Here is a 20610-nt window from a genome sequence, read left to right on the forward strand (position 1 = left end):
CTAGTTAAGTGAGACAGTGACAGTTGTGTCATTTGTTAGTGTTGACTGTTGAGTGTTCCTCTTGTAGTTGTTTATCGCTGTCAAAATTTGACGTTTTATTTCTTTTAAAAAGTTGTGATCATGGCGGTGGGTGTTTTGTGTATTTGAATTTATGAAATCTATTATAATCAAGTTAAATTCTTACGAATTTTGGTTGTACCTGTTAAAACAATGTAGTGAATAAATTGATCTGTGTTAACAAGTATTTATTTCGTGATAAATTACAATTTTAAACGAATAAACTACGAATCAACAAAACATAACCTTTTCGCCGACTCTACTGTATAACCAAGTGGGTTTGTTTTGTATATTTATTAAACATGGTGTATATTTCAGCGTGTACCACCCCCCGCGCTTCCCAGGAAGAAGGACAAGAAAGACAAGAAGCCTCCCAAGGATAATTCCAAAAATGTTATGAGAAATCTACACATCAGAAAGTTATGCCTTAACATCTGTGTTGGTGAATCTGGTGACAGACTGACACGTGCTGCTAAGGTAAGACTCATTTTAATCGTATAATCGAAGTTAAATTCTTTTTGTTGTCTTCAATTACAACATGTCTTCATAACCTAGTAATAATTTAATTACTGAAATGCATTTTGCATTACATTTTTGAGGATGTTCTAGACTTTAGATATATCTTAAATTACCATTGATATGAGCAAATTTATTGTAGGTGTTGGAACAACTGACAGGTCAACAGCCAGTCTTCTCTAAGGCCCGCTACACTGTGCGGTCTTTTGGTATTCGTCGTAATGAAAAGATTGCTGTTCACTGCACAGTTCGTGGAGCTAAGGCTGAAGAAATCCTTGAAAGGGGATTGAAAGTAAGTTGTCTTTGTCAAATAATAGAGATAAATAAAGTTATTTTTAATAATAAAATAATTACAGAGAAATTAGTGTAATAGTATTTTGCTTAAATGTAGATAGTTAATTTTAATTATTTATGTTAGTATTTTGTTGTTGTTTCATATAGGTTATTATTTATTTTAAATGATAAAAATTCCAATACAGCATGAATTGTTCAAGAGACATAGTTCTATTGTGCTTTCTTTGTAAATTCATGCAATATCAAATATTTCCTATTTGCAACTTCTGAACACTAATTTTTTACTGTTTAGAATACTAATGGAAATTACATTTATGATTTATAAAATAATGTTTCTAAAAAAGACCAGTCATATATTCTATAAGGAGGAGAACTTATTAAGCTTCTATAAAGCTTTAAAAAGTTTTTGTATGCATAACATAGAGTCATCAATAACATAATCTAGTCTTACAATATCCAAATTATCTTGTCAAAAAATAGAATTTGTTGGTATTTGCTTTTATAATAACGTAATTATTTGACTTTTTTTTGGTTTTATTTGTTAAAAAGTGCCAATAAGGCTATTATGAGTTTACTCTCTATTTTAGCAGACTGAGTATAATTTTAATTGTAATTTTTCTAGGTAAGAGAATATGAACTGAGACGAGACAACTTCTCTGCCACTGGCAACTTTGGTTTTGGTATTCAAGAACATATTGACTTGGGTATCAAGTACGATCCATCCATTGGTATCTATGGTCTTGACTTCTATGTTGTGTTAGGCCGCCCAGGTATGTTTACTCTTTTTATATTAACCAACCTAAATATTTTTCTCTAGTAAAATATTGTAACTAAAAAAATAAAGGGAATATAATGTCAAGACTAACTTTTTCAAGAGAAGATTCTTTTGAAGTAACATAGTTTTAACAGTGATCTACTATGTAGGGCATAGAAGACAAATTATCACAAAATACTAAATATTAAAATATTAGCCCAAGTCTACTACTGGTATTATTATTTTCTAAGTTATATTTGTCGAGCCCTCATACTACTACCATCTGCACAAGTGTTCAAGAATGTAGGATTGTTTGCTACACTCTGTAAATCTTGTGCTAAAGTAAGCTTATTGTAATTGTGAAACAATATAAAAAAATATTGTTTTCATTTTTAATAAGGAACATTTGTTAATCACATTTCAAGTTCCCAGGCCTGAGAAAAATTTTAATATAAATATGGTTTCATTACATATAAATATAAATAGTCTTACTGAATAATTAACTAAACATTTCAATGTTTACAGGGTTCAATGTTGCACACAGAAGAAGAAAAACCGGCAAAGTTGGTTTCCCTCACCGCCTGACAAAGGAAGACGCTATGAAGTGGTTCCAACAGAAATACGATGGTATCATCCTTAACAGCAAAAAGTAAATTAAGTAAATAAACTTTTAAGAGGAGTTACTGTCTTTTAATTATTAAATTAGACTAAACCATTGGAATTATATTTTATAACAAACACTATTTCTTGTGATATAACTGAAAACTTTATAATTATAAAATAAGATAAAGGAACCAAGAATGAAGGCCACAGTTAAATGCATTGTTAATATATGTATGAAATGTAATTGTCAATATATTTTCATGTCAACAGTCAAATACTATATCACCATAGAAACAAAACCGTTGTTACTTTATATGATTGATCAATTTTATATCTTATACAAAGCAAGCTGTTTGCAAGTAATTTTAATTTATAAACAAATGTATAATGGCGGGACAATTTGGCGGCTATGACGATGTTGAAGATGTTTTGGCTCCAAAAGAGCCGCAAGTTACTTCCCTCGATCCAGTGGAGCGGAAGGCAGCTCGAGCTTTACGAATTAAAAAAAGACAGGAAGCTTTAAAAAGGTGAATAGATGCTTGGTGTGACCTTCAAAATGAGTTATCGGTACTTTCCTAGTTAGTACTTGTGAAATTTATCTGAATTAGCTACATGGTAATTAACCATCTAAACTAAGTGTATCGAAAACGTACTGATTTAGTAAAAAAAGAATGTAAGGACTGGTTATTATTCCACTTCGTCGAAACCAAGCTAAAGTTTTTGAAGACGTGGCTATGGAAATGTAAAGAGACTTGTTGATTGTAGGGTATCGCCTTCGACTCCCAGCCTATTAAGTGAAACTTTTGATTTTTCTCTGCCTTTGCAGGTTTGACAGAACTAGACCGTACATTTTACGCGTTTATAAAATGCAAATTTAATAACTGGTATATTATCAATCATATTTGTTTTAATTAATTACTCAATAATAAGAATAGTAGTTACAATTTTAATAAATCGCTTAGGGCTGAGCAAACTTCTGAAGAAACATTTAAGGAAGAGGAACCGGGGTTGATAGAACAGGCAACATCTTTGGCTGCAGAAGAATTACAACGGTTAGCTCTAGATGGCGCTGCCAAGGTCACTAATGTCAAAGTTACTACCGACGAGCGTGAAGTTATACGAAGAGGGCTTTTTTCTGAAAAGATGCTTGGTATGTTAGCCTAGACTCCGCTCATAGTTCATATTATTTAGAATGGATAGGTACTAACCAACCAACAAAAAGCGACGCCGTAGTAAAATATAGTTTTACTCCCTAACTATTAATAATTTAAGATGTCATGTGGTGCATGGTGTAATGGCTGCATCTCCTTACAAACATTGCGTAGAACAAAAAACTTGGCAATTAAAAATTGTTTTTGAAGTTATACTTCTTTAGGCGCGTTATGCAAAATTGATGAGAGTGAAATTTTACGATGCGCGCGCACCTGAGACACAAAATTATCAGTGTGATTATAGCGTGCGCGAGCGAGATGGGAATATGACAATCTACAAGTAAAAAGAAATAGAATATGCGTGAAGTTAGCAGCTATGCCAAGAATTTTGAATGACCATAATAACCTTTGTAGTACCTTTTAAACAAATAAAGGAGTCTTAATTATTTTTTCAAAGAAATTTAGCAATGCTTTTTCACAAAGACCTATTGTTACTTAGTTCAAAGGTTATGAAACATACCTACCTAGTTATTAAATTGAATGAATAATATAATAAATAATAATTATTATTATTGTTAATATTAATTAATAATTGAATAATATACCTACTAAATATTAAATATTATTAAATCATTAACGTTAAATATTTATTAATAATAATTTAATATTTAAAAAAAAAAGAAAGCCAAAGAAGTATAACTTCTTACGCGCGTAGGTACATAAGTACACGCACCCTTTTTTTTTGACGTTCATAAGTGTACATTGTGTTACTTAAATGAATAAATGATTTTGAGTTGATTTGCATGATATATCGGGAGTTGATTTGCATGATATATCAGGTTACATACCTGAGGTCATTCGCGTCGTGTTTTAGAAAAAATACTCGTGTCAGGCCCAGAAGGCTGATCATTTTCTTGCCTATAAGAATCTGGCCAATAATATACAGGTAGTATAAAGATATGAGAGTAGGCCTTTAATTTCTGCGAGCTGGAAGTCAATGGATTATAATTATTATAATATAACACCTCAATGTTTCCCAGGATCCTTCGCAAAAATTGAAGCAGAGGCAAACGAAGCGCAGATACAATATGAGGCAATAACATCGAGCTGGGACGCCATGCTACAGATTAAAGACCCGTTAGATATAGACGCAGCGATAAAGGAACAAAAAGAAAAATGCGATAACCTTCTGGACCAGAAGAATGAACTTATAGCGGATTTAAAAAACGAACTAAAGCGAATGGACGAAAGTTATTACGAGGATTTGCAGAAACAAGTGCGAATACATCCTAGTCCTTTCATCAAATATTTAATTTTAGATAGTTTCGTCTTTTTCACTGTTATTATTTCATAGATTATACGTCAGTGATCGTTTACCGTTCATTGTATTTTATCTTGAGAATTGAACGAAGGAGTTTAATTGACAACTGCAACTTTGGTGCTTGAATAAAACCAGCCAATTTTGATCAATAATGTTACGTTTTGAAAGCTAGTTTCTTACTAATACAATATAATAATAGAATATCTCGACTCTTATCCCTAAGGTCGTAGGTTCGATCCCCGACTGTGCACCAATGGACTTTCTATGTGCGTGTTTAACAGTCGCACGGTGAAGAAAAACATCGTGAGGAAACCGGCTTGCCTTAGACCCAAAAAATCGAAGGTGTGTCAGGCACAGAAGGCTGATCACCTACTTGTCTATTAGATTTACAAATGATCATGAAACACCTACAAAAATCTGAGGCCCAGACCTAAAAAGGCTGTAGCACCGCTGTTTTATTTTATAGTAAAATAATAAAGGTTTGAATTAAAGAATTCGTTAGTATCGAAGGCGGTACTAATATGCAATTATGTTTCCAGGATAACGACATCAAAGAACTATCGGATAGGGTCGAGAAACAGCTCACAATAATGCAAAGAGCGTACGAGAAGCAATTAGCGTGTATTGAACAAGCAATCAACATAGAACGGGATGCCATGTTGGATCATAATAATAAGAGATGGGAAGCTCTTTATCGACAGAGAGATAAAGAAGAAACTGCACATTTGGAATATAAGTTTGAACAGGTAAGATCATACATTCTATTTGCTTTATAGGTACGAACACAATTTTGAGGACGGTAATTAAAACGAAATGTCTGATGTCTGACAGTCAAATGTCAGATATTACCTTCAATATAAACATAAATAACTACACTGTGTACCTATGTAATGTGTGTAACGTGAATCTTCACGGCAGAGCAGTGTTGGCCTAGTGGCTTCAGCGTGCGGCTTTCATCCCTGAGGTCGTAGGTTCGATCCCCGCCCGTGCACCAATGGACTTTCTTTCTATGTACGCATTTAACATTCGCTCGAACGGTGAAACGAGAGGAAACCGGCTTGCCTTAGACCCATAAAGTCGACGGCGTGTGTCGGGCACAGGAGGACTAATTATGAAATAGATATAGAATTCTGAGGCCCAGACCTAAAAAGGTTGTAGCGCCACTATTATTTTATCTTTTAAGATTCACGGCAATTCTACGTAATAATGAAACAAATAGTAACTTTTCCTCTCGACTATCATTATTAGATAAACGAGAATTTAGATTTAGTTTTCTCAATACACGTAGCGCTGATGTCGTAACACTGGAATCAAAAACCCAATAATGAAGTCGCTATTGGCGCTGCAGTTCTTTTAAATATAAAACTGCAATAAAATAATATTGTCTATCACCTGTTTTTTCTATAAAACGGGTCAAAGGCTTACCTAAGTGATACCACCGCCCATGGACACTCGCAATGCCAGAGAGCTCTCGAGTTTCTCCGTTTGAGAATTGCTATAGGTACTCTTTTCTTGTAAGTGTTAAATCGAATTGGTTCGAAAATAATTCAGAGGACAGCTGGTTCCACATAGTGGTGGTGCAGAAACTTAAAAAACACGCTCAGTTGTGGAACGACGGACGTCGACACGCTGCCAAAGTTACCATTAGATAAAAAAGAAAATGTTATTTTTCTTGCGCAATACTAAAAAACTAGTAAAAAGTCCATAAATCTTTAATTCCTTGTCAGTTGGAAGAGTATAAGTTAAAAGTGGAAGATATTATGTGGGATCATCACGCGAAATACCGAGAAGCGAAGATTGAGCTAGAATCGCTGATACAAGAACTGCAGAAGGAATTGGAGAAATTAAAGGCCACTTGTCTCATCAACACTGAAAAGATTGGATACACTTATCAAGTAAGTACAGTAGTAAGCACGTGTTGAAGTCGACCTGCCTTTTTTATAATGGGCTATTAATATTTTTTGTGGTCTTGGGTCTAATTCATTCGTTTTGATTTTACTCTTAAATTCGTGTCTGTTACCTTAGCGATTACCAATGTATTTTACAATACGTTGAGATTAAAACACATACACAACACAACACTACACATATTGCACTATAGGTAAATAAGGTTAATAAAGTGAACACAACTAAATTTCCTTTGTGCCTAATTTTTATTATTGTTCGTGTATGTTTTAACAATACTTGATCACGCAAAATTTTTAGTTTCATTTTATGTTATAAAAATTATAAAATTGCGAAATATAACTAAATATATAATTAATAATGGAAACTATTAATCCATAAGAAAGTATTTTTAATATACTAAGATTAAATTTTAGGTTTTAAAAAAACGCGAAGAAGAAAACGTTTTTGTCAGGTCGCAACAGAAGCGGAAATTAAACAAAATGTCTGACGTGGCTAACTCGCTTCGCGCCAAAATACGAAAGGCCGCGGAAGATGGCGCCATTGAAGAGATACGAGCGGATGCGGAAGTTGTCAAATTGATGCAGGTTGTGTGATTATTTTATAGAAAAAAGTTCTTACGAATATAGTTTGGAAGTAACGAAAAAAGAGTAGTCGATTTCTATATTCGGCAGCCCATGTTAAATGCATGATAAAAATGTAGGAAGAAAGGAAATTCCAGTGAAATCTTATAAAAAAATATTGTATTTGAGTTCATCTGCCTAGAAGGAGACAAAATTTAGGTTGAATTCTAAAGGAATTCAAATCGTAATTAAAGCATTTGCAGATACAGTATAACTTTATTTCCACTATACCACAGGCGATGGACGATTTAGAGAAGAAATCCCGCCACTTCGCCCATGTTAACAACTACAAGTTCAGTCAAGTGTGGCGTATGTCTTCCGCGCAATGCGGAACGATATCGCGCGAACTTCGCGGCGCAGAAGTGGCTTTGCACGCTCATATATTAGCGGAACCGCCTCCGCCCCCGCCGCCTCCTCCGCCCAAGAGCCCGCTAAAAGGTATAATCAAATAAATACACAGAGTCTTTAACTTACTAACCCTGATTTGTAATATGCTGCTTCCAGACGCAGAGGCGGGTGAAGTATCAAAGCCAGAGGAATCTAAAGAAATTATGGATCCAAAGAATGTTGGCGCCAAAGAGGCGAAAGATAGACTGGTATGTTTTTTATATATAATTGTAATATTATATTATGTATGTTAAAGTAAATAATCCAGCGGTGCTACAACCCTAGGTATATGGGTCTTGGGTATTTTTATTTTATATATGAACAGAAACGGATGCTATCTGAGGCCAAGAATTAGGGTTGTAAAGTCACTGGATTATTATTGTTAAGGTGAAACGGTAAGTAAACTTACTTTGCTCCTGACAAGACATTACTACGAATCACAGTGGTTTTTAAATGTACCTAATATACCATGATTTATTCCGTAAAATAAGGGTCTGTTTCACTATGTATGGATAAGGTACCAAATAGCTATGCAACACATAAATTATTTTGAAGATAAATTGTGATTTGTGCTATTTGACACTTCATCAGACTATTATGATGGACTTTATGTGACGAATAGCGCTATCTGACAGTCTCGAAACGCAACAATAGTGTTTATCCTACCAATAAGTAATAAATAGCTAATTTGGAACTTATGTATAGAACTTATCCGTACATTGTGAAACAGACCATAAATAAATTAAAAAAAATTTAATTTGCGTACGAGAGCTTGATTATTATCTGATACTCTCTCTCTTATTATAGACTTTAATTTATAGGTTCGTCACATTTTGCAACTGGTGTCAGACAACACGGGATTTTTGGTAGAAGACAGACTATTGAAGCTTATCGAAAAGTATCAGTTGACTTCAAGAAATCTATGCACTTTGGATTCTATATTTATGGTACGTATGCGTAATTAAAAAGTAGTCAAAGTATTACTTAATATATACAATTTGTTGATATATAAAAGAGTAATTTCATGGCAACACAGCGTTTTCCATGCCTACATAATAGTAAATACTATTATGTGTGCGGAAAGAGAACCGGCGTGGCAGTAATGCGAAATTATATAATATGTAATTAATAGTACGCGCCATTATTTTTATTCACAAATTTTTATACTTTTTTTAATATTATGTACCTAGATTATTAAAGTCGAACTATAATGACGTAACAGTATTGTCAATATAATAGAAAATGTTATTCAGCACTGCTGCGATTTCAAATATAGTCCTTTTCATGAAAGAAGTCCCCCAGACGCGGCGCTGCAATCGCATGACGTAATGTTGCCATTTATGATTAAAAAATTTACCTATTTTATTTACATTTAGCAGTAATTTATCAAATAATATTATTTTCTGCATACTTCGATGAAACAATATTTCTGTTATGTAAAAAGTATATTTTTATTTACTTATATTAGCGGTGTTCTACCTACTTACAGGGAAAAGATGAGAGAATAGGGTAAAGAAAAGCAATACAATTTTTTATTCAGAGTTTTATTGCATAATTGTTGGGTTACAATTTTTTTCGAAGTACACGCCGCTGTTGTTACAATACCTTCATTTGTAATTCTTGTTACAGTTTTCTCTGACACACCTGCAATTAAATTATGAACAATTAAAAATAATAATAACTTTAAGTTTATAATGCTTATGTAATATATGTTTTAATTTCTGTTACCTAGTTTTATCACGTTATGTATTTGTTAAATTTTGTCGCAAAAACGAATTTATATCATAAAAGTCCCATCAATACAGCAAAAAATTATTAAATGGCAACTCTAAAAAGTACCTGTTATGGCGGCAACTCTCTTCCGAACATTGTTTAGTGGTATTAAAACACCTTGATTCTTATGTTCCGCTTCACAGAACTCTTTCACCTTTAATATCATTTCTCGAGTCGAACTTTTTACAACTTTTGGCATTGTAATCAATCTTTAAAATGCACTAAGCTAGTTAAAAATTCACAAAAATCTACCACAACAAACGAACTTGATAACATCGACGAATGACAACATTGCCGACCTGTCAAATTTAGTTCCAAAAATCGCCGCGGGACTTCTTTCATGAAAAGCACTATACCACGGCGGTTCACATTCCACAGAGACTACTATTCGAAAGGAAATGTCATTTCTATTACTCTTCCTTTTATTAGTTCCAAATACACCTATGCAACGCTTAAGTATTCATTTAAAAAACATATATATAATTTAAATTGCATTTAAAACTATTTAATAACAGTATTTCTTATTTGTATTGATTGGACTTATTACAGAGAGATTTAAGTTTATGTATATAAAACTATTTAAGGCATATAAATAATATATTATGATTATCTTGAAATTAACACCTTTGAAGATGTTTCCATTAAAATAAAAAACCAGTGGCCCTACAATCTTTTAGGTCTGAGCCTCGAGAGGTTTGAGATTTCGATGTCTAAAATTTATTATTTATTTCCAGGCTCTCGAAATTCAAGCACAAGAGGACATTGAACTTTTATGCAAAGTTTTCATGAAGTACGCCTTTTGTCCCATTTGCATTGGATTCGAAGCCACGTCCGATTATGTCATGGAACCGATGTCAGTAGGTATTTTTTTTAAATGTACGAAATAGCTTTTATGCCAAACTATATTCATCCCGGTAATAAATAATAAATTCTATATTTGCTAAATGTTACATAAGATGGACGAATCAACAAACAAAATATTATTAAATTACATTTGATGTTTGACATTAATTAACTGAGTTAAGAAAACAACACGGTGTTTTTTTTTTTTTTGGAGTTTATGGCCTGGTATCTAGACCACAACACGGTGTAATAGTCAAAGTCCATAGAGTATAGATCATTGTCCTCACTGATGCAAGGGATATGGTCATAGGCCTAAAGCGGGTGTCATTTTCTCACAAATTGGTAATTGATAATTAACATATTATGTACAAACAAAAATTCGAATTTTATAAACACGTGTGTGGTATATCCGTGGTGGTGGATCCTTTGCGTAGTTGAATCATAAAATGTCAATATTCTTACGTTTATTTTATTATTAGATGGAAGCACCAGAAGACTCATCACATCACGCAAGTTTAAGTATTAAATCTGTTCGAGGTAATTTATAATAAATTAATATATAATAATTTTCATTACAATAAAGCAATTAAAATATTTCAAAAAAATATACTGATAAATAATTAGTAGGATATAAATAGCTTGAACTTTTAGTCATTACTTAAAACTTAAAAGTTAATAAAAAAGCCTTAAATAAAAAAAAGACCTAAATCTAATCACGAATGTTCATCTTTCGAATGGAATTCGTGTAGTAATGTCAAATTGTATGGAGCGTTCGAGCTGTCAAGAAATGACACGACCTAGATACGCATATGATGAATAAATTTTTTGTTAATTATATTACAATTTTATAGTTTTTTAATATATTATTTACATCTAAACTAGTTTATGTAATGATTATCATTAGGTGACAGGGCGTCGATTCGTCAGCGCTCCAGCGCAGGAAGGAGCATTTCAGCAAGTACATCTCGATCTATCGGATTTAGGTGAAATAAATATATAGTTTTAATACATGTACCTATATGAAAAATTATTCAATTAACCGTAAAATATACACAATAATTTGTCGTCTCATTGCTGCGAAGACTCGAACTTAGTCTCTGCGATACATTTCTCATCATTTAATCCCTTCCTATTTATCTAGTAACCAACACTAAACAAGTTACCGCTTTGTTATTTATAAAACACAACATATAAACGGACAGGGGGCTCACCTGATGATAAATGGTACCGCCGCCCATAGACACTGTCATTGCCAGAAGGCTCGCGAGTGCATTGCCGGCCTTTTAGGAATTGATACGCTGTTTTCTTGAAGGACCCTTAGTCGAATTTGTTCGGTAATAGTTCAGTTGGCAGCTGGTTTCACATAGTTGTGGTAATCATAGGCGATAATAACTGCCTTAAAAACGCTCAGTTGTGGAACGACGGACGTCGAGGAAATTTCGTATTCTGCTTCGACGTCCGATGATGATGCTTGTAATTATTAAATATAATACATTGTCTTTATATCCTTTTTAGTTTGTTATCTATTCCACACCCATTTCCCCAATTTGTAATATTTCAGGACCCACGAGCTAACGGCAGACGATCAACTCCTTATGGCTGAAGCTGATCAAATTATACAGAAGTGTGGGGATCCGAAAGGTAAGATCTATATGACACAGCAAATTCTTCTTTGAACCCAGTTGAAACTTTGACTTGAAAATTTTCTTTCTTGCCAGTGTGAACGTCAATTTCGTTTAAGTGGGCTAAAATGTTCATATATAATTATTTTATAGAATTTGTGAATATAGCCAGTCTTCAACTAAATATATCCGTCTCACATGCAATAATATTCAGGGTGCGCAAGACACGCGTAAATGGGAAGGGAAGCACTCCCTGAGGAAATTGGTACGCGCTCGCGGCAAGCAATTGAGACCGCTTACCACGCTGATTATTTGGCACTCGCAGCTCCAGTCTCTCAAACATTTCCGCGTTTTTATCTACATATGAAAATCTAAAAAAACAAAAGTACTGTTCTGTTTCTAGGAAACAAAACATTTTACAATAAATGCTCAAAATTCCTGCCTCTGACCATAATACTTATCTGCACCGTCTAATCAAATTCCTACGAAACACTCCAGCCATCTGTCCAATTTTTTGAATCTAGTCCGATTCACACAGCACTGGTCACAGGTAGGTAAATAATCTATCATAAGTCCGAATCGTTGTTGCTGTTTTTTCGTCCTAGAAAGATATTAGAGCGACTCATGGCAATGTGGAATACATGAATGCGCCAAAACTTGTAATACAGGGTCACTTTTCGGTAGAGTAAATTTTTCTCATAGTGGGGTCCGAAGTAAACAAAATGTTATCATTTGAAATTTCTTTATATCGTATAACTTAATATTATCTTCAATACACTCAATGAACAACTATAAATAGTATGTCTAACGTAACAACTCATCAGTACCAATCTAGTGGATATTATGAAAAAGATACAGGATGTAGATCTTTACGAATTATAATAAGAATTAGTAAAAAAGTCAATTTTCTTATAAAAACGCAAAATAAATTATACCCCTGCAGGGGTTGAGCTTAGAGACCTCCCGTAGAACAATTTTTTGCAGCTGATGACCTCATCTATCCCCTATTTGCGTTTGATCCACGACTTTTTGGCCACACTGTGTATATATTAAATGCTAACACCATAATACAATACAATAATTAAAAGCGTATTTCCAGCTCATATACCCTTGATGCAAGTGTCGTCAGAGGCAGGTGGGTCATCGCGTCGTGCAGGGACACGCGGCGTCACAGTCGCCTCACAGCCGACGCTCGTAGCGCCCGCTAAACAGAACAACCCGTTTCTATGTCCAGGTTTTTTGTTATTACTTATTATAACACCAGGAGGTGGGCTGAGGTCTTGCGAATTATGGTTAAGCATTAATGAATGTGCAGCGACACCTATTCTACGGCCGCCATCACTGCGGTGACGTCATACCCTGGAACCCGCTAACGAATTATTCTGGCCTTAGCCATTGGGGTTTTCGGGCCAGTCAGTGCTCGGTCAGGTCAGGTCTGGTCAAATCGAGTTTCCTTCCTTTAGGTTGGAGAAACTGTTCACCATCAGTCCCCCACAGAGGGACTTACTCGTGCGGTGAAGGTAATTGGACATCGACGGCGTTTGTTTCATTAAACAACTGATAGCCATGTATTTCCAATGGCAGGAGGCTCATCTGATGTTATGTGATACCGCGACCCATGGACCCTCAATGCCAGAAGGCTCGCGAGTGCCGGCCTCTAAGAATTGGTACGCTCTTTTCTTGAAGGAATGGTGGTGGATAGTGGTGGTGCGCGGCAAAAGCTGTCTTCAAACGCTCAGTTGTGAAACCACGGACCTCGAGGTGTTACGGGTTGAATTTCGTATTCTGCCTCGACGTCCAATGGTGAAACTCAGTACGTATACCCTAGCGTTCACGGGTTTAAGGTGGAAACATGCTTCATCCCATAGGCTGGATGCTTCGATTTTCCTTGACGGAGTGATTAGGTTTTGTCCTGACGGTATTATAAAGAGTTCAAAAAAGTTTTTTTCCGCAGTCGGCCACCCCTTGGAGATAGAACCAATGCAAGTTCTGACTGGCCTAAACGAATACATGCACATATTTGTGCCTCCCGAAAAGAAGAAACTATACGATATATTGTGAGTTTTTTTCTAATTAAAATATGTAAAAATAGTGTTTACTGTTTTCACGGTATGTCATAAATTACAAATGAATGTTATGTCAACTGTCTAATGTCACAAAAAATAACCTCTTCAAAGTCCTCACTCCTCACTCTATTTGAAGTTAGTTTCAGAGTCGATATTTAGATTGATGACTCCTGTATGATAGGGACTTTGAAGACGAAACATTTATTTGATTTGACATTTATCAATTTCACTGCCAAAGAGTTCCCGTAACGTAGGTATATCGTAGTTACAAAATTACCATAAACAACTATTCTCCATAAATAATAATCTCCGTTAATGTTAAAATAGTAAGGTTCATATCAGATGATTCTTGAATAAAAAATGGATCTTGACTGGCTTTGAACTTCGACTTTAGTGCTAGATGTAAAAAAACAGGTCAAACTTGTTTTATAGAAAATAAATGTTATTAATTAATTCTCTTAAACGTTCTTTAAGCTTCAAATATCTATCGATTTGTTACAATTACTTGTGTGAAACACTTTGTTTAATAAAAAAAAATATCTGTCTATAACTAACTAAATAGTGATTTATTTATTTGTAAATAAGGGCGTTCGCCTTTATCTTTCTCGCGAGTAAACGTAACAAATCAGAAAATGAGGATTACGTTTCACTGTTTTAGAGACAATTTGAAACCCCCGGATTTTACGACTCCATCAAGAAAACTAAAACCAGAGGACATAGTCCAGTATTGGACTCAGTGGAAGGATATTGTTTCGTCAGAGAAGGAACGGTTCTGGGACGGAATTCTTACAGGACTCAACAATTATCTCAATGTTTTACAAGGTACGTCGGACACATATGTACAGATACCGGCAAACATCTTGAACATTAAACAAGGGAGTTGGGGAAAGTTTGCGCATCGCGGGACACAAACGTCAACTGATTTACCAATCACGCGATCGACACGTCACTCTCCCGCAGCCGCACACCACCGCAAGTGATTCCTAAAAATCGCTTCTGCATTTGGACATTTGTTCAAGATGTTTGCCGGTATCTATATTCTTTGTTGGATATTATTTTGAAATTGTAATCACATTTCGACCACGGCACTACCTGGAACGTCTTTTATTATAAATTTTACGTCAAGATTTAATTTTAAAGTACCTATATAATTGAATTCTAATTATTAGTGCAGTAAGTACATAGCGACCCCCGCAATTCAAATCTTGGAATCCATGTTCGAAGTTCACTAAAATGTCTATCTTACCTAATATAAGTATATGAATAAATCAATTTAAGAACGTTTAACATTATCTATACATAAATCATCAAAGAAATATATTAGCGAATATCTAATATATCATTGAAATTGTAGAACGCGATCGTATTCACGAAGAGGTTGTACATTTACGTCGTCGGAACGCAGCGTTACGACGGCTTGTGCGGGGAGCTTTACCGGAACTTCCGGGCGCGAAGCCACGATATTTACAGGCTGCTTTACCAAGCTTCACCGCAGCCGCCGAAGACATCACACAAATATCTACTCTACCACCTATTTGACGTTTTGGCGATATTTAATTAGCAAAAATTTACTAGATAAATTATATTTAATCATTAATTTATTGAAATATTGGCTATATTTGGGATATTTTGTAATCACCAACAATATTAATAATAATATAATGTGTAATGAATTGTGTCTTTTATTTTGTATAATTTATACTGTACCCATATACAACATAGTTGGATGCATTTGTTGGCGCCCTGAAATTGCTGCAATCAGCGATATTAAGAAAAGCGTTAATTCCTTGCGCACGGATTTTGACGCGATGTTTGAATGCTCACTTAGTCTATAAGAAAGCAATGCCCGTACTGCTAAAGTGCTTAAAGCAACAATTATTATTTTAACAATTATTCTGTGTCCATGATCGAAAACTAGGTCAAAGAGATTCCCACTCACTAGAACAGCTTTGCCAAGTTTTGTTCTACATTCAGGACTCAGCCTCTAACGGAATATTGTCGGATTTAAATAGGATCAATGAACAACAAAATCCTTAAATGCCTACAAAATAAAATCAGTTATCTAGATTGTGTCTCGCGTAGTTACAACATTGAACTTCAGGCGATTCCTGAAAAAAGAAACGAAGACTTGTTGATAATTAAGCACTTTTTGACCAAATATTTTTGCACTGTATGAATCTAATACATTTTCTCAGCCTAATATTAACTTTTTTTATGAATTAGCCAATTGACTTAATAGTATTATCTTAACGCAATTCTTTAATTGCGTTACACTTATTTGAAGTTTGAACGCTTAAGTACCTAGTGAAAGCACTGTGCGTATTCCAATTACAGCACTAGAGCGCATTATGCGGCATAATGCATAACGTTGAATGTTCCAACTACAGCAACGCTTCGCCCAATTGAGCACTCTCAAAACTAATGCTCTCGCAATAAATACCAACAAGTGACAGAAAATTGACCAGAGTTTTTCTTTAAGTTGGCATTTATCGAAATTTTCGTTAGTAAATATTATTTATTGTTGAAAAATTTGTTTCGTCGTAGATTTTGAAAATAATTAAAGTTATTTCAAACTGCTAAAAAAAATAAATATAAGTATGGATGAAGGTATTTTTATATTCCACATTTAAAATATGAATACAATTTTATTTTAAAATTCGGATCTGTAAACAAATTTATTTTACAGGATTATACTCTTGTAAACATTGCAATGGTATTGAAAAAGTATATAATTTTTTTTAGAAATCATTAAAAAAAAATTACTCAAAACGTAAATGATGTAAACTTCTTACATGAAAGTAGTAAAGTATAGTCCTTTTCATGAAAGAAGTCCCCCAGACGCGGCGCTGCAATCGCATAACGTAATGTTGCCATTTATGAGCAAAAAATTTACCTATTTTATTTAATAATAATAATAGCAGATGTAATTTATCAAATAATATTATTTTCTGCATACTTCGATGAAACAATATTTCTGTTATGTAAAAAGTATATTTTCATTTACTTATATTAGCGATGTTCTACCTACTTACAGGGAAAAGATGAGAAAATAGGGTAAAGAAGAGCAATAAAAAATTTTATTCAGAGTTTTATTGCATAATTGTTGGGTTACAATTTTTTTCGAAGTACACGCCGCTATTATACCTTCGTTTATAATTCTTGTTACAGTTTTCTCTGACACACCTGCAATTGAATTATGAACAATTAAAAATAATAGTAACTTTAAGTTTATAATGCTTATGTAATATGTATATGTTTTAATTTCAGTTACCTAGTTTCATCACGTTATGATTTATTCAATTTTGTCGCAAAAACGAATTTATATCATGAAAGTCCCATCAATACAGCAAAAAATTATTAAATGGCAACTCTAAAAAGTACCCGTTATGGCGCCAACTCTCTTCCGAACATTTTTTAGTGGTATTAAAACACCTTGATTCTTATGTTCCGCTTCACAGAACTCTTTCACCTTTAATATCATTTCTCGAGCCGAACTTTTTACAACTTTTGGCATTGTAATCAATCTTTAAAATGCACTAAGCTAGTTTAAAATTCACAAAAATCTACCACAACAAACGAACTTCATAACATCGACGAATGACAACATTGCCGACCTGTCAAATTTAGTTCCAAAAATCGCCGCGGGACTTCTTTCATGAAAAGCACTATACTTTACATTCTTTCTGTAAAATTGAATTTAAGCTGTGGTGAGAGTTTGAGTTTCGTTTGTCGTTAGTGGGTTACGCCAGACGCGAAGTTATTTCGCTCAAGCCTCCGCTCTATAGACTATGTTTTTTGTCTACAATTATTATTATCTGCATTCTCTTTGAATATGCCTAATAGTCGAATACAGCCGGGGGGTAATACCACTAGCTCCTTAAATATTCTATACTTTTTTAAATAAAGAGTAATCATTTTGTGTAAGCTTTACAAATTGTTAAGATTTTTTTGAATCATCATGTCATAATCTACATCCGATATCATTGGCATTGGCGAATGTGGTCTGTGAATTATGATGCACATCAGAATTCAGAATTCAGAATGTCATTTTCAGAATTCGTGTAATATTAGGGAGGGATAATCGCGTGCCGTGCTCCTAAAAATTATAGTTTTTATTAATTATTTTAAAACCAAATCATCATTTTCGACTCTTTTTTACTGAATTTCTAAATAATAAATTTTCCGTTTATAAATTACATAATATTGAATATCATTTATAACTCTTCAATTTTATAAAACAGTAAGTGCTTAAAATATTTATCTGTATGTAATTATACCATAAACATTTAAGTATTGTACGTAAATATTTTTATTGTTACAGAATTCAATATGTGGAAATTATTATTCCATCTAATTGGAGCTATACAGTTTTCGTATGGCTGCTATTATGACTTCATGTATGTGAGGATACCAAGCACTTCTACTACTGTAACTCCCTATGGTGGGAAGTTGAAATATTTAACTTATTTAAATGCTGTAAGTATTAATTTATTTTATTAATTTTAAAAAAAGTATCTTTTTATCATATCATAATTAATCCTTATCTATTTTCAGATGCTCCAAACAGCATATTTTACTGTGGCACTATTAAATGATATAATAGGAACAGATGAACCTATGCCGGCCAATAAACCTTTTATAAGGCGAATGAAGGATGCTATTTTCAGTGCCTTAGCATTTCCATTATCTATGTTTGTAGGTATTACCTTCTGGGGTATTTATGCTGTTGACAGAGAACTGATTTTACCAAGAGCAATTGATGCTTATTTCCCACTGTGGTTAAACCATGTTATGCATTCCAATATTGTTGTATTTGTGTTAATTGAACTTGTTTCTACATTCAGAATGTATCCTAAGCGGAAAGTAGGACTGTCTATACTTACACTTTTCATGTTAGGATATGCTATTTGGATTCATACTATCTATTTTAAGACCGGGAGCTGGGTCTACCCAGTGCTATCTGTAATTAATTGGCCTGTTAGAGTACTTTTCTACATCTTCAGTCTTGGATTCGCTTGGTCACTGTATTCAGTTGGTGAAACCTTGAATACGGCTGTTTGGTCAAAGGAAGTAGAATCCACTGTTAGGTCTGGTAAGAAGAAGGCCAAATAAAGTAGTACTCATTGCATTTTTAGCTTTTGCTTACTTAAATTAGCTTTATATTATTGTAATTTATTGGGTTATGGTGGGGTGTTGTAAAAATGTGCTGTGTTAAGATAATTATTTATTGCCGATATTTATTTCTGACAAGTAACTAAATTTACAACCAGTGATGCAAAAAATTACATTTTGTAATAACAATACTCAAGATTTATGGTTTAATACTAATTTAATTCGGTAATGTTTTCATATAACGTGAAGGTGAAAAAAATTTACTTTTTGTAGTCATCTATTGTCACAAATTATATTTTATATTTCTGTGGAATGTAAATTTATTTTTTCTTTAGAAAGTTTACAAGCACAATTACGCATAATGGCATTTTTGAAGGAGAATATGTAGTGAAAGTGTATGCACTGCAAACTAGTGTTCAAATATTGTGTAGTGTGCCCCATTCCGAAATGGGCAAATACGTAATTTTTAAATAGTTATGCTAGAACATGTGCTATCTAAAGCAATAAATTTTGATACAAGTACAATCTTTTATTTTCAACTAAAACAAAAAACACTCATTAAATTTACATATTTAATTTGGTGCTTGACAATATAACGATGTAAATTTAATTGAACAATGCATAATTATCAATCAACATTCAGTATAAAATTAAATATAAAAAGCAAACTTAATTAAACGACTAGATATATTATATTCGTGCAGAAACGATTATTTCAAAATGACTCATAAAAGCAGACGTTGAATCGTTTTTACACAAAAGAGGAACTAATTATATCTATTTAAGGTTATATTCCGAAACGAAAATCTTCACGAACTTTGACCTCAATTCCATATGTCAAACACCTAAACGTTTTTGACATACGCTAGTCAGAGTTAGCGCTAATTCCCGGGTTACACGAGGCTAGTTTTCCAAGGAAGGATAGCAAGCTAGTTCTGTCCTGGCTTGGAACATGCTAGTTCTATAACATGGGGCTAGGATTATTTTAAGCTAGTACTATTGCAGTGACTGAGGTGACCACACGTCACACGTCCAAAATGAGCTGCATGCGAAAAAAAACACTATTCGACTGAATGAGTTACTTCGAAAACTGTTCCAATTCGCACTAGACAAACTAGAAGTAGAGTTACAAAAACGGATGTGGACAAGACCGTGGATTTTAAGAAGAGATGAACGTGGATCATCTGCTTTACTATTGGAAGAATTTCGCAATGAAGATTTAGGCGAGTATAAGAGTATTTTGTGTTTATAACTTGGAAGGGTGACGTTCCACAGACATTCATGGTCACGGTACAGTTGTACAAACTTTTAATTAATATCCATTCTTAGTTTGTGCATCATAAAATCTCAAAAACACGTCGCGGTGTGGTGGGGGGCGCTACTACCCTAAAAAATAGAACTCCATCCTATTAAAAACTATCCTGGCTTGTTATCTAGCTTACTAGCTCAGAAATGAAGCCAGTTTTGTCTACACGAAGCCAGAAGTACTAGCTCGCTAGCTTACTGACACTAGCTTGCTATCCTAGCTTGAAAAACTAGCCTCGTGTGACTATGGCATAAGTCTTGACTCACAATCTTACCGT

At 33.9% G+C, this 20610-nt stretch overlaps 3 protein-coding genes across 3 annotated transcripts; all 3 read left to right on the top strand.

Moving 5' to 3' along the window:
* LOC125060673 (60S ribosomal protein L11) lies at positions 1-2300 on the top strand. The gene is made up of 5 exons (XM_047665667.1): positions 1-126; positions 376-534; positions 716-865; positions 1490-1637; positions 2147-2300. The coding sequence occupies exons 1-5, from the start codon at positions 121-123 to the stop codon at positions 2272-2274; spliced, it is 591 nt and encodes a 196-aa protein (XP_047521623.1). The 5' UTR covers positions 1-120; the 3' UTR covers positions 2275-2300.
* Positions 2301-2597: 297 nt separating this feature from the next.
* LOC125060671 (dynein regulatory complex protein 1) lies at positions 2598-15588 on the top strand. The gene is made up of 17 exons (XM_047665665.1): positions 2598-2751; positions 3187-3374; positions 4416-4651; positions 5236-5442; positions 6424-6591; positions 7018-7188; positions 7461-7662; positions 7729-7820; positions 8433-8558; positions 10119-10241; positions 10707-10764; positions 11132-11210; positions 11789-11868; positions 12949-13083; positions 13804-13906; positions 14574-14737; positions 15270-15588. Exons 1-17 carry the CDS (start codon positions 2612-2614, stop codon positions 15452-15454), a joined length of 2457 nt encoding a protein of 818 aa, XP_047521621.1. The 5' UTR covers positions 2598-2611; the 3' UTR covers positions 15455-15588.
* Positions 15589-17949: 2361 nt separating this feature from the next.
* On the top strand, positions 17950-19547 carry LOC125060630 (androgen-induced gene 1 protein-like). The gene is made up of 3 exons (XM_047665591.1): positions 17950-18155; positions 18237-18391; positions 18470-19547. The coding sequence occupies exons 2-3, from the start codon at positions 18245-18247 to the stop codon at positions 19025-19027; spliced, it is 705 nt and encodes a 234-aa protein (XP_047521547.1). The 5' UTR covers positions 17950-18155; positions 18237-18244; the 3' UTR covers positions 19028-19547.
* Positions 19548-20610: the final 1063 nt, after the last annotated feature.

Source organism: Pieris napi, chromosome 22 (assembly GCF_905475465.1).
Source record: "Pieris napi chromosome 22, ilPieNapi1.2, whole genome shotgun sequence".
Taxonomy (NCBI): Eukaryota; Metazoa; Arthropoda; class Insecta; order Lepidoptera; family Pieridae; genus Pieris; species Pieris napi.